Genomic DNA, 13056 nt, shown 5'->3' on the forward strand with positions numbered 1-13056 from the left:
CTCCTGACCTTGTGATCCGCCCACCTCAGCCTCCCAAAGGGTTGGGATTACAGGCCAACACTGTACCTTACCAAGGCTTTGTTTCTACCTATCTCTCAGAGATGTCTTCTCCATGAGGTTTCATTCTCAGATACTGGTGTTACTATGGGCCATACATAGGAAGAAAAATTCCTTTAGCTAATATTGAACCAAACAAGTTGTTGAGTGCCATCACTTCAAAAAAAAAAAAAAGGAAAAAAAGAAAAGAGAAAAATTAAAGGCCGGGCACGGTAGCTCATGCCTGTAATTCCAGCACTTTGGGAGGCCAAGGCAGACGGATCACTTGAGGTCAGGAGTTCTAGATCAGCCTGGCCAACATGGTGAAACCCTGTCTCTACCAAAAATACAAAAATTAGCCAGGTATGGTGGTGCGCGCCTGTAAGCCAGCTACTCTGGAGGCTGAGGCAGGAGAATCGCTTGAACCCTGGGACCCAGAGGTCGACGTTGCAGTAAGCCAAGATCCCACCACTGCCTCCAGCCTGGGTGACAGAGTGAGACCCTGTCTCAAAAAAATAATAAATAAAAATAAATTAAAAATAAAAAGCCATCCTTTATTCTTCCCTTTCCCCTACTTGAAGTTTTTGTTACGTTGATTGACTTAACCACTTCTTAACTGAAGTGTTCCTTTCTTTCCCCATTACACTTTTATCTTCTAGTCCGGCATCGTCAATCTACATCATAAAAGTCCAGTGAATTGGTCTATCTGCATAACTCCACAAATTGAGAAGTGGGAGCAAAGGGTGGAAACCTTGAGCATTCACATTAATCGTTTTCATCCCTTATGAATTTAAGACTCTAATGCAGTCTCAAAATTCAGCCTTTATACAGGCTCCAACTTATGAAAAAGCAAGCCATAGTGTGGAGTAGCCATAAGAGCTCTTGGCTTCCAGAAGCCAGTCTTTGGAGCAGGCTTGGGGAGGTGATGCTGGTGGCCAGATGTTGAAGACTCCTGTGCTTTCAGTAGAATAGCTGTTTAAAATCATTTTGCATGGAAGCTAACACCTGTAATCCCAGCACTTTGGGAGGCCAAGGCAGGCAGATCACCTGAGGTCAGGAGTTCAAGACCAGCCTGGCCAACATAGTAAAACCCTGTCTCTACTAAAAATACAAAAATTAGCCAGGCGTGGTGGCTCACAACTATTATTCCATCTACTCAGGAGGCAGAGACAGGAGAATCACTTGAACCCAGGAGGCAAGAGGTTGCAGCCAAGATCATGCCACTGCACTCTAGCCTGGGCGACAGAGTGAGACACCATCTCAAAAAAATAAATAAGTAAATATATTCATCTTGCAGTGACTCGGTCAAGGATTGCCTCTGAAGAGTGTCTCCTAGACTGGAATGTAAATCTAAGAGATAAGGAAACAACAACAACAACAACAAACCTTAGCTCTCTTGTCCCTGAACATTAATACACATTATAAAAGGAACCATTTAAGGCCAGGCGCAGTGGCTCACGCCTGTAATCCCAGCACTTTGGGAGGCCGAGGCAGATAAATCACTTGAGGTCAGGTCAGGAGTTGGAGACCAGCCTGGCCAACATGGTGAAACCCCGTCTCTATTAAAAATGCAAAAATTAGCTGGGCAAGGGCCAGGCATTATGGCTCCTGTGTAATCCCAGCGCCTTGGGAGGCCAAGGCGGGTGGATCACCTGAGGTCAGGAGTTTGAGATCAGCCTAACCAACTTGGTGAAACCCCATCTCTACTAAAAATACAAAAATTAGCTGGGCTTGGTGGCAGGCACTTGTAATCCCAGCTACTTGGGAGACTGAGGCACGAGAATCATTTGAACCCAGGAGGCAGAGGTTGCAGTGAGCCGAGATCGGGCCATTGCATTCCCACCTGGGTGACCAGCAAAACTCTGTCTCAAAAAAAAAAAAAAAAAAAAAAATTACCCTGGCATGGTGGCGGGTGCCTGTAATCCCAACTACTCAGGAGGCTGAGGCAGGAGAATCACTTGAACACGGGAGGCAGAGGTTGCAGTGAGCTGAGATGGTGCCATTACACTCCAGCCTGGGGCACCTAGCAAAACTCCATCTCAAAAAAAAAGCTTGTAAGGAAGATAATTATCCTCCCTTTTTTCAGATGAGGGGAAACCTACTGAGGTCAAATGACTTGCCTCAAATCACACAGGTAGCAAATAGAGCAACTTGTAGATTAAATATCCACACTATTTTTTTCTTAATTTTTGTTTAAGATGAGGTCTGGCAGGGCACGGTGGCTCACGCCTGTAATCCCATCACTTCGGAAGGCCTATCACTTTGGGAGGGTGAGGTGGGCGGATCACCTGAGGTCAGGAGTTTGAGACCAGCCTGACCAACATGGAGAAACCCTGTCTCTACTAAAAATACAAAATTAGCCAGGCATGGTGGCAGATGCCTGTAATCCCAGCTATTCTGGAGGCTAAGACAGAAGAATCATTTGAACCCAGGAGGTGGAGGCTGTGGTGAGCCGAGATCACGCCACTGCACTCTAGCATGGGCAACAAAAGTGAGACTCTGTCTCAAAAAAAAAAAAAAAGATGTGAGGGGGTCTCACTATGTTGCCCAGGCTGGCATCGAACTCCTGGACTCAAGCACTCCTCCCACCTTGGCCTGCCAATGGGGTTAATTAACAAGCTTGAGCCACTGCACCCACCTCAAACCTACACACTATCTTGCCATTGGATTTCCTACTCTGTGGAAAACATGCTGCTTTGTTTTTGTTTTTGTTTTTTGTCTTTTTTTTTTCCTTTTTGTGGAGAATGGGGTCTTGTTATATTGCCCAGGCAGGTCTCGTACTCCTGGGCTCAAGCTATTCTCCTGTCTGTGTCGCCCTAAGGGCTGGGATTACAGGCGTGAGCCACCGTGCCTGGCAACATGCTGCTTTGTATAATCTCAGTAGAATATGAGGAAAAAAGGATAGCCAGAAGCCCTCCAAAACTGATTCATAAAATAAAACACATAATTGTTTTTTATTCTTAAACATAGAGTATCAAAAGACACAGGACAGGGTGCCCAGATTGACTGTTCTGTGCTCCAAATAATAATAATAATTTCATTTTTTAAATTTATTGTTATTTATTTTTTATTTTTGTTTGAGACGGAGTCTTGCTCTGTTGCCCAGGCTGGAATGCAATGGTGCAATCTGGGCTCACTGCAACTTCTGCCTCCCATGTTTAAGCGATTCTCCTGCCTCAGGCTCCCAAGTAGGTGGGATTACAGGCATCTGCCACCAAGCACGAGTAATTTTGTATTTTTAGTAGAGATGGAGTTTCACCATGTTGGCCAGGCTGGTTTTGAACTCCTGACCTCAGGTGATCCACCCACCTCGGCCTCCTGAAGTGCTAGAATTACAGGCATGAGCCACCGTGCCCAGCCGATTTTATTTATTTAGTTTTTGAGACAGAGTTTCTCTTTTGTCGCTCAAGCTGGAGTGCAATGGCATGATCTCGGCTCACTGCAATCTCCACCTCCCAGGTTCAAGTTATTCTCTTGCTTTAGCCTCCCAAGTAGCTGGGATTACAGGCGCCTGCCACCACGCTTGGCTAATTTTTGTATTTTTAGTGAAGACAGTTTCATCATGTTGGTCAGGCTGGTCTCGAACTCCTGACCTCAGGTGATCCATCCACCTTGGCCTCCCACAGTGCCGGGATTACAGGAGTGAGCCACCGCTTCTGGCCAACAACAATAATTTTAAAAGCGAAACCGCTCTGTAGGTTATTTGCCCACATGCAGCACTTGGCTCCTGGCCTTAAAAATGCCAGGAGAATCGGGCACCTGCAGGCCCAGCTACTCAGGAGGCTGAGGCAGGAGAATGGCGTGAACCCGGGAGGCGGAGCTTGCAGTGAGCCAAGATTGCGCCACTGCACTCCAGCCTGGGCGACAGAGTGAGACTCCATCTCAACAACAACAATGACAAAAAAAAAAAAAAAAAAATGGCAGGAGAAGACTGACAATCAGGCCACTGCTTTGTGCCCATGACAGAAATGGCAAAGCCCATTTATTTATTTTTATTTATTTTTTAAGAAAGGGAGTCTCGCTCTGTCGCCAGGCTGGAGTGCAATGGCGTCATCTCGGCTCACTGCAACCTCCACCTCCCGCGTTCAAGGGATTCTCCTGCCTCAGCCTCCTGAGTAGCTGGGACTACAGGCGCATGCCACCATGCCCAGCTAATTTTTGTGTTTTTAGTAGGGACGGGGTTTCTCCATGTTGGTCAGGCTGGTCTCAAACCCCGACCTCAGGTGATTCGCTCACCTTGGCCTCCCAAAATGTTGGGATTACAGGTGTGAGCCACTGCGCCCCGCCACTTTTATTTACTTATTTTTTGCAACGAAGTCTTGCTTTGTCACCGGGGCTGGAGTGCAATGGCGCAATCTCAGCTCACTGCAACCTCTGCCTCCTGGGTTCAAGCAAATCTCCTGGCTCAGCCTCCCAAGTAGCTGGGATTACAGGGATGCACTGCCATGCCCAGGTAATTTTTTTGTGTATTTTTAGTAGAGATTGGGTTTCACTATGTTGGCCAGGCTGGTCTTGAACTCCTGACTTCAGGTGATCCACTCATCTCGGCCTCCCATAGTGCTGGGATTACAGGCGTAAGCCACCGTGCCCAGCCTCATGTGTTACGTTTTGTATTAATTGGTTTAATAATAAGAGCTTAAATAAAATATTTTGTCAGAAAAGTGAAAAACATAATGCCTTTTATTTAGTTCATGTGACTTGGGTAATCTTTGGGAAATAAAGATGGGTTTAAAGATTATCGATAAAATACAAATGTCTTCAAAATGTAAACGTGGTCAAAATTATGTTCAAATATTAGGTTTGCTAAATGCTTTAAGGTCATAAACTGCTTCCTTGGCTTTTGAAAATTGTTTAACTTGCCTGCTTTCCAGCTCGGTAAGTCCTGGGACATGTGGAGTTGGCCACACCTCTAGCTATGCTGGAAATAGTCAAACCTTATCAGAACATAACTTACCAGGTTTTATATTAAAGTTAAAATTGCTGAAATTCACACTTCAGCTGTAATAGGAAATATCCTCTCCACTGGGCAAAAGCCGAGGAAATGACTTTGTAATTTTCCTTCATCCTCGTCATTTACATAGGGCCCACCCCAAGTAGAGGATATTTAAACTCCCAAAAATTCTGTAACGGAGCCTTTGAGCCCCAATGCTCGGGCCCACTCCCACATTGTGGCATTGTGGAGTGTACTTTCATTTTCAATAAATCCCTTCATTCCTTCCTCGTTTGTGCGTGTTGTCCAATTCTTTGTTCAAGACACCAAGAACATGAACACCCTCCACCATTAACAAAAGCATATTGGCGGGGCACGGTGGCTCACGCCTGTAATCCCAACATTTTGAGACGACGAGGCGGGCGGATCACAAGGTCAGGAGATCTAGACCATCCTGGCCAACATGGTGAAACGCCGTCTCTACTAAAAATACAAAAATTAGCTGGGCGTGGCGCGCGCCTGGAGTCCCAGCTACTTGGGAGGCTGAGGCAGGAGAATCACTTGAACCCAGGAGGCCGAGGTTGCAGTGAGCTGAGATCGCGCCACTGCACTCCAGCCTGGGCGACAGAGCGAGACTCCGTCTAAAAAAAAAAAAAAAAGCATATTGATTGGACTTGCAGTGAGAAAACTCAATTTTGACTCCCAGGTTGGCCACTCATCATCTGGCTAAAAAACGTGTTGTCTATTCAACTGTCAGTTCTTCAGTTTCCCTGTGAGTAAAATGGGGATGATACCTACAGCACAGGATTTTTTTTCTTCTTGTAGTAAGTGGATTAAATAAAAGAATAAATAAATGAAAGAAAAGCATTAGGCAAAGTACTTAAAAATAATTTTAACATCTGAATCCAATCCACTTATCAAGGACTTGCTATGAAAAAGGCATTGTGATGTGTTTTACATACATTATTTAGTCCTTACATTAACCCTGTGAGATAAAGCATTCTCATTCTATTTTACTGATGAGGAAGTTGAGCTTCAGAGACATCAAGCATCTTGCTCCAGGTTCTCAAACAGTACATGGTTAAGCGGGCATTCTAATTCAGGATTCAAACTCCAAGGCTCATGCTCTTGAGAACTTTCCTTTTCCAAGGTATTGCTGTCTCAAATTAGCTAATGCGTACTAACTTGTGGAGTTTCTCTCCTGGAGACAGTTAGAAGGGTCTCTCGGGGTTTCTTTCTTGGAGCAGGTTATAAGGGTCTTCTCGGGTACTTTTTAGGTAACAAGAAAGCTAAATAGTTTTTTTGGTAGATACTTGCCAATATTTTTTATTCGTTTTATATTTGACTTATCCAGAGACTCTAGGAGTTGAAACAGAGCTTTAAAAAATATATACATATATAGAAATAATGAATATATATGTGTATGTATATATGAGTGTGTGTGTGTGTGTGTGTGTGTGTGTGTGTATATATATATATATATATATATATATATATATAGTATTCCCCAAACCTACACAGCCGGTCCTCGGGGAATATCCTCTCAAGCCCTGAGGTGCGGGGCTGGGAAGGAGTGGGTGAGCGGCTGGGCCGTGGCAGGTTGATCTGGGGAGGCTGGGGAGGCGGGAGGAGAAAGTTGGCCCCGGCGGCGGCGTGTCGGGGGGCGGGTGGGGCTAGGAGGCCGCCCGGGGGGGTGGGGTCTGCGGCAGGCCGGCCCCCTCGTGCGCGTCGCCTCTCCGGGCATTTCAAAAGCTCGCCGGCCCGGCGCGGCGCTGGCTCCGTGTGCCTCACAGGCGTGGTGCTCGCGTCCTGGCAGCCGCCCGCCCGGTTCTCGCGGGATCCGGGCCCCGACTCGACGCTCGCTCTCTTTTTGACGCCCCACCGCCGGGGTCGCCATGGTTCATTTCTTGCACCCAGGCCACACGCCCCGGAACATCGTCCCTCCTGACGCTCAGAAGGATGCCCTGGGCTGCTGCGTTGTACAGGTGAGCACCGGGGTGCGGGCGGCGACGCGGACCTCGGCGCCACGTCCAGCTCCGACGAGCGCGGCGAGTCTCCTGGGACGCTGCCGAGGCACTTGCTGGGGAGTGTGGCCCGCGCGGGGCTGCGGTCTAGATATCGAGCCCCTTCCAGGCGCAGGCGTCGCCGCGGAGGTGCGTTGTGGGGGGTGGCGGCGTGGGCGCCGCGAGGTTGGGGGGCTTTTCTGCGCCGGGCGAAGCGCGTGGAAGTTGCGCCCTGAGGCAGCGCGGCGAGAGCCCAGCCCCGGAGACCCGGGCGAGCCTCCTCAGGATTCCTCGCCCCAGTGCGGGCTGCTGTGAGCTTAGACGTAGGTGCAGGGCATGGCACTCGGCTTGGCCCGTAGTGGACGGTGTTTTTGCAGTCATGAACCCAAACGCCCCAAACCTTGACCATTTCCCCACGCGCGTTGTGGACGCGGCGCCCCGCGGAGGCGGGGACCCTTTGGCCGCTACCACCTGAGGCCTTTGGGCCCGGGGCCGGGCGAGTAGCTTAGTCCGGCTGGGAGAACTGGAACCCGAAGTCTGAGATTCTTTCGGTTCCACGCGTCCGCTCCCGTCTCCGTCCCGTCCCCAGCCTTTGCCGAAAGCCTGTTACTCTTAGCTCTGGACAAAATGCAAACCCAAAGAATGTGTGTTTAGCGCCTACTGTGTGTCAAGTGTCGCCTTTCTTTTCTTTTCTTTTTTTTTTTTTTTTTTTTTTTTTGAGACGGAGTCTCGCTCTGTCACCAGGCTGGAGTGCAGTGGCGCGATCTGGGCCCATTGCAACCTCCGCCTCCCGGGTTCAAGCGATTCTCCTGCTTCAGCCTCCCGAGTAGCTGGAACTACAGGCGCATGCCACCATGCCCGGCTCATTTTTTGTATTTTTAGTAGAGACGGGGTTTCACCATGTTTGCCAGGATGGTCTCGAACTCCAGACCTCGTGATCTACGCGCCTCGGCCTCCCAAAGTGCTGGGATTACAGGCGTCAGCCACTGCGCCCGGCCAAGTGTCGCCTTTCTAAAGCAGTCTGGTAACCTCTAGTCTTTTGTAGGCTTTGCTAGGCTCCATTTTACCGATGTAGGGAAGTTGGGAGCTCTGAAATTTAGCTGACTTGCTGGTGAACTTGAATTTCACCTCAGGTGCTCAGACCTCTGGCCCCACTTTGGAAAAAACCCGCCAAAGGCCACCCTTGGGGAACTCGAGGGACTGAGTGGTGAAGGCTCGAACCAAAATTTATAGAGAGAAGGAAATGTTCTGATTAAGGTTGTGCTTTACATATTAACGCCTTGTTGGAAGACTTTATGCCCTGCAGTGATCTAGCCTGTAATCTTTTGAACTCACTTAGAAAAGTCGTTATATAATTTGTGGATTTGTAATTAATGGAAAACTTGGACTTTTTACGTGTGTACTAGCATCGTCTCAAGCACATTTTTTGCTGCTTGGAATCGAAACAAGATTTCTTTACAAAAGTACTCACACCCATTTTCTTTGTCTAGCTCTGGGTATATCTCATTTTCTTTGTTAAGGATTTTATTTATTTTTAATTAATTATTTTAATTACACAAATATTGCATGAATACTTTTTTCCCTATGAAACATACATACAATTATTTCCATTTATGTCATTTTAACCTTCTCTTAGCAATGTTTTGTAGTTTTTAATATAAAAGTCTTTTCACATTTTGTTAAATTTGTTCCTGTTCTTGATACTATTGTAAATACTTTTTTTTTTTTGAGACCGAGTCTCCCAAAGTGCTGGGATTACAGGCATGAGCCACCGTGCCCGGCCAGCAAATATTTTTTGAAACTTTATATTACCTTGTGTATATATAGGAATACATAAAATTGATTTTTGTATATTGATCTTGTATCCTACAGCCTGGCCAAAGTCACTTAGTTTCTGTATTTTTTTTGTAAATTTTTAAAGATTTTCTACACATTCATGTTATTTTCTTTTTATCCTTTTAATTTTTTGTTTTTAATTAAGACGGTGGTTTCCCTATGTTGCCCAGGCTGGTCTTTGAACTCCTGGGCTCAAGCAATCCTCTTGCCTTGGCCTCCCATATCCTTTCAGTTTTTTGCTTTATGAATTTTGAAGCTATTAGTAAGTTCATATGCATTTAGGAATGTTAATTCTGCTTGTTGAATTGGCCCTTTTATCATTAAGAAATGTCCATCTTGATCTCTAGCAATATTCTTGTCCAGAAGCCTCATTTTTTCTGACAATGTAGTCACTCCAGTTTCCTTGTGTCTAGTGTTTTAACAACTGTCTTTATGTTTTAAATTGCGTCTCTTGTAAACAGCAGTCTTGGATTTGTATGTAGCCTAATGATCTGTGCTTTTTTTTTTTTTTTTTTTGAGACGGAGCCTTGCTCTGTCACTCAGGCTGGAGTACAGTGGTACAATCTTGACTCACTGCAACCTCTGCCTCCCGGGTTCAGGCGATTCTCTCACCTCAGCCTCCTGAGTAGCTGGGACTACAAGTGTGTGCCACCATTCCTGGCTAATTTTTGTATTTTTGTAGAGACAGGTATTTTTGTAGAGGCGAGGTTTCACCATGTTGCCCAGGCTGGTCCTGAACTCCTGGCCTCCAGTGACCTGCCCACCTTGGCCACCCAAAGTGCTGGGATTACAGGCATGAACCACTGCACCCAACCTTTATTTTTGAATTTTTTTTTACAGATGACAGGAAAGTAAACATTTTAATTTTTTTAATTAAAAAATGTATTTTTAATTGATTTTTGCAGGGAGGAGAGAGTCTCACTCTGTTGCCCAGGTTTGAGTGCAGTCTGCGATCATAGCTCATCCTCCCTCCTCAGCCTCCCTAGTAGCTAGACTATAGGTGTGCACCACCATGCCTGGCTGTTTTTTATTTTTTGTAGAGGCTGAGTCTTGCTTTATTGCCCAGGCTAGTCTCAGACTTCTGGCCTCAGCCTCCCAAAGTTCTGGGATTCCAGATGTGAGCCACCGTGCCTGGCCATTCTGTGCTTTTTAATTAGAGTAAATATAATTATCAGTATTGTTGGGTTTAAGTCTACTGTGTTGCTATATATGTTCCATTTGTCTTGTTTTTTCCTTTTCTTTTGAATTAAAAATACCATGTTCTCTTTTGACTTAGTAGTTCTTTCTCTCCCTTTCTCTCTTTCTCTCCCTTTCTCTCTTTCTCTCCCTTTCTCTCTTTCTCTCCCTTTCTCCTTCTTACTCTTTAATGGTCACTCAAAGGTAGAACTGTTTTCAAAATGTGGACCCCAGGACCTCCAGAATCCCATCTCTTCCATTAGCCCGCCTATTAATGAAATTTGCAAAAATGTAAAACAGTGCTGCTGTTCTCAACTAAGCTAGTTTTTAATTCTTTTGGAACCTATGGCTTTTTAAACTTATTTATTTCTTATATATATATATATATTTTGAAACAGAGTCTCGCTCTGTTGCCCAGGCTGGACTGCAGTGGCATCCTCTTGGCTCACCACAACCTCTGCCTCCCGGTTTCAAGCGATTCTCCTGCTTCAGCCTCCTGAGTAGCTGGGACTACAGGTGCACGCCACCATTCCCGGCTAATTTTTGTATTTTCAATAGAGATGGGGGTTTCACCATGTTGGCCAGGCTGGTCTTGAACACCTGAACTCATGATCCGCCCACCTTGGCCTCCCAAAGTACTAGGATTACAGGCAAGCCATCGTGCCCGGTCAATTATGGCTGTTTTAAAAAATGTTATCTGTGTTAACATGCTCTGAGTTTTAAATTTTTTCTAAGTGAATTAACGTGTATTTTAAAGATTGCTAAGATTTAATTTTTAACGTGGTATATGTTGATAGATATAACCCAATTTTTAAGAGTGTAGAGTAGTACTAGGACCAAAAAGCTTGGGAGCCACATCTCTAGGCTTTAAAATTACATTTTTGTCTGTTCACATTTACTTTTTTTTTTTTTTTGGTCACCCAGGCTGGAGTGCAGTGGCGCATTGTCGGCTCACTGCAAGCTCCGCCTCCTGGGTTCACGCCATTCTCCTGCCTCAGCCTCCCCAGCAGCTGGGACTACAGGTACATGCTGCCACGCCCGGCTAATTTTTGTATTTTTAGTAGAGACAGGGTTTCACTGTGTTAGTCAGGATGGTCTCAAACTCTGACCTCAGGTGTTTTGTTGTTGTTGCCCAGGCTGGAGTGCGCGATCTTGATCTCGGCTCACTGCAGCCTCTGCCTCCCAGGTTGAAGCGATTCTGCTGCCTCAGCCTCCTGAATAGCTGGGATTATAAGTGTACACCACCACACTCGGCTAATTTTTGTATTTTTCGTAGAGACAGGGTTTCACCATGTTGATCAGGCTGGTTTTGAATTCCTGAACTTGTGATCTGCCCACCTCAGCCTCCCAAAGTGCTGGGATTACAGGCATGAACCACGGTGCCTGGCCTAATTTTGTATTTTTAGTAGAGACAGGGTTTCTCCATATTGGTCAGGCTGGCCTCGAACTCCCGACCTCAGGTGATCGGCCCACCTTGGCCTCCCAAAGTGCTAGGATTACAGGCATGACATGAGCCACCGTGCCCAGCCTGTCATTTTTTTTTTTTTTTTTTAGCTTAAAGAACTTTTAATATTTCTCATAGCATATGAGCTGGCAACAAGTTGTCTCTGCTTTTGTTTATCTGAGAATATATTTCATTTTCATATTTGAAAGATGTTTTCATGGATCTGACAGTGTTTCCCCGTACCGTACTTGGTTTTTTTTTTTTTTTTTCCTTGAGACGGAGTCTCACTCTGTTGCCAGGCTGGAGTGCAGTGGCGCGATCTCGGTTCACTGCAACCTCTGCCTCCTGGGTTCAAGCAATTCTCCTGCCTCAGCCTTCCGAGTAGCTGGGACTACAGGTGCGTACCACCACGCCTTGCTAATTTATTTATTTATTTATTTATTTTTTATTTTTTTGAGACGGAGTCTTGCTCTGTCGCCCAGGCTGGAGTGCAGTGGCGCAATCTCAGCTCACTGCAAGCTCCGCCTCCCGGGTTCACGCCATTCTCCTGCCCCAGCCTCCTAAGTAGCTGGGACTATAGGCACCCGCTACCATGCCCGGCTGATTTTTTGTATTTTTAGTAGAGACAGGGTTTCATCATGTTAGCCAGGATGGTCTCAATCTCCTGACCTCATGATCCGCCTGCCTCAGCCTCCCAAAGTGCTGGGATTACAGGCGTGAGCCACCGTGCCCAGCTATTTTTGTATTTTTAGTAGAGATGGGGTTTCACCATATTGACCAGGTAGGTATTAAACTCCTGACCTCATGATCCGCCCACCTCGGCCCCCCAAAAATGCTGGGATTACAGGCGTGAGCCACTGCACTCGGCCGACACGCTTTGTTTTGATGACAATTCAGTGATCATACCTTGTTTTTCTTCTGTGTCCACTCCTCCATCATAAGCTTTTTCTCATTGTTGGTTTTTAGAAGTTTCCCATATTGTGCTTTTTTTGTTTATTCTGCTTTGAGTCTATTTTACTTCCGAAATCAGTGGGTTTGTATCTTGCATCTGATTTGAACTTAAAAAAATAAAATGACATAAAATAAAGATGGACTGGGTCTTGCTTTGTTGCCCAGGCCGGTCTTGAGCTCTGGTCTCAAGCAGTCCTCCCACCTCAGCCTCCCACACTTTGTATTTTTAGTAGAGATGGGGTTTCTCCCACACTTTGGGAGGCTGAGGTGGGCAGATCACCTGAGGCCAGGAGTTCAAGACCAGCCTGGAGAATCTCTACTAAATATACAAAAATTAGCCAGAAGTGATGGTAAATGCCTGTAGTCCCACCTACTTGGGAGGCTGAGGCACAAGAATGGCTTGAACTCGGGAAGTGGAGGTTGCAGTGAGCCAAGATCATGCCACTGCACTGCAGCCTGGGCAACAGAGCTAGACTCTGTCTCAAAAATAAAAATAAAATTAAAAGTAAAAAAAAAAAATGGAGACATCGAATTTATTTTACTATTCTTTGTACCCAGTGAATTAATTAACTATATTTCAATAGATATTAAACCACAAAGCAATTTTATAGGTTCCAAGTATAGGACATGGTCCTTATTAAGTATTTTTTGTTAAAATATTCTTTCCCAATTCTCTCTTT

At 45.8% G+C, this 13056-nt stretch overlaps 1 protein-coding gene across 2 annotated transcripts in view; it reads left to right on the top strand.

Annotated features, from left to right (window-relative positions):
• The first annotated feature begins 6737 nt into the window (after positions 1-6737).
• Positions 6738-13056, top strand: part of ZYG11A (zyg-11 family member A, cell cycle regulator) — a 62033-nt gene continuing 55714 nt past the window's right edge. For both annotated transcript variants that reach the window (XM_030818818.1, XM_030818819.1), the window contains exon 1: positions 6738-6951. In XM_030818818.1, coding sequence (XP_030674678.1) covers positions 6862-6951 — 90 coding nt within the window. In that variant the 5' untranslated portion in view covers positions 6738-6861. The remainder of the gene's footprint in view (positions 6952-13056) is intronic.

The sequence above is a fragment of the Nomascus leucogenys genome, chromosome 9 (assembly GCF_006542625.1).
Source record: "Nomascus leucogenys isolate Asia chromosome 9, Asia_NLE_v1, whole genome shotgun sequence".
Classification (NCBI taxonomy): domain Eukaryota; kingdom Metazoa; phylum Chordata; class Mammalia; order Primates; family Hylobatidae; genus Nomascus; species Nomascus leucogenys.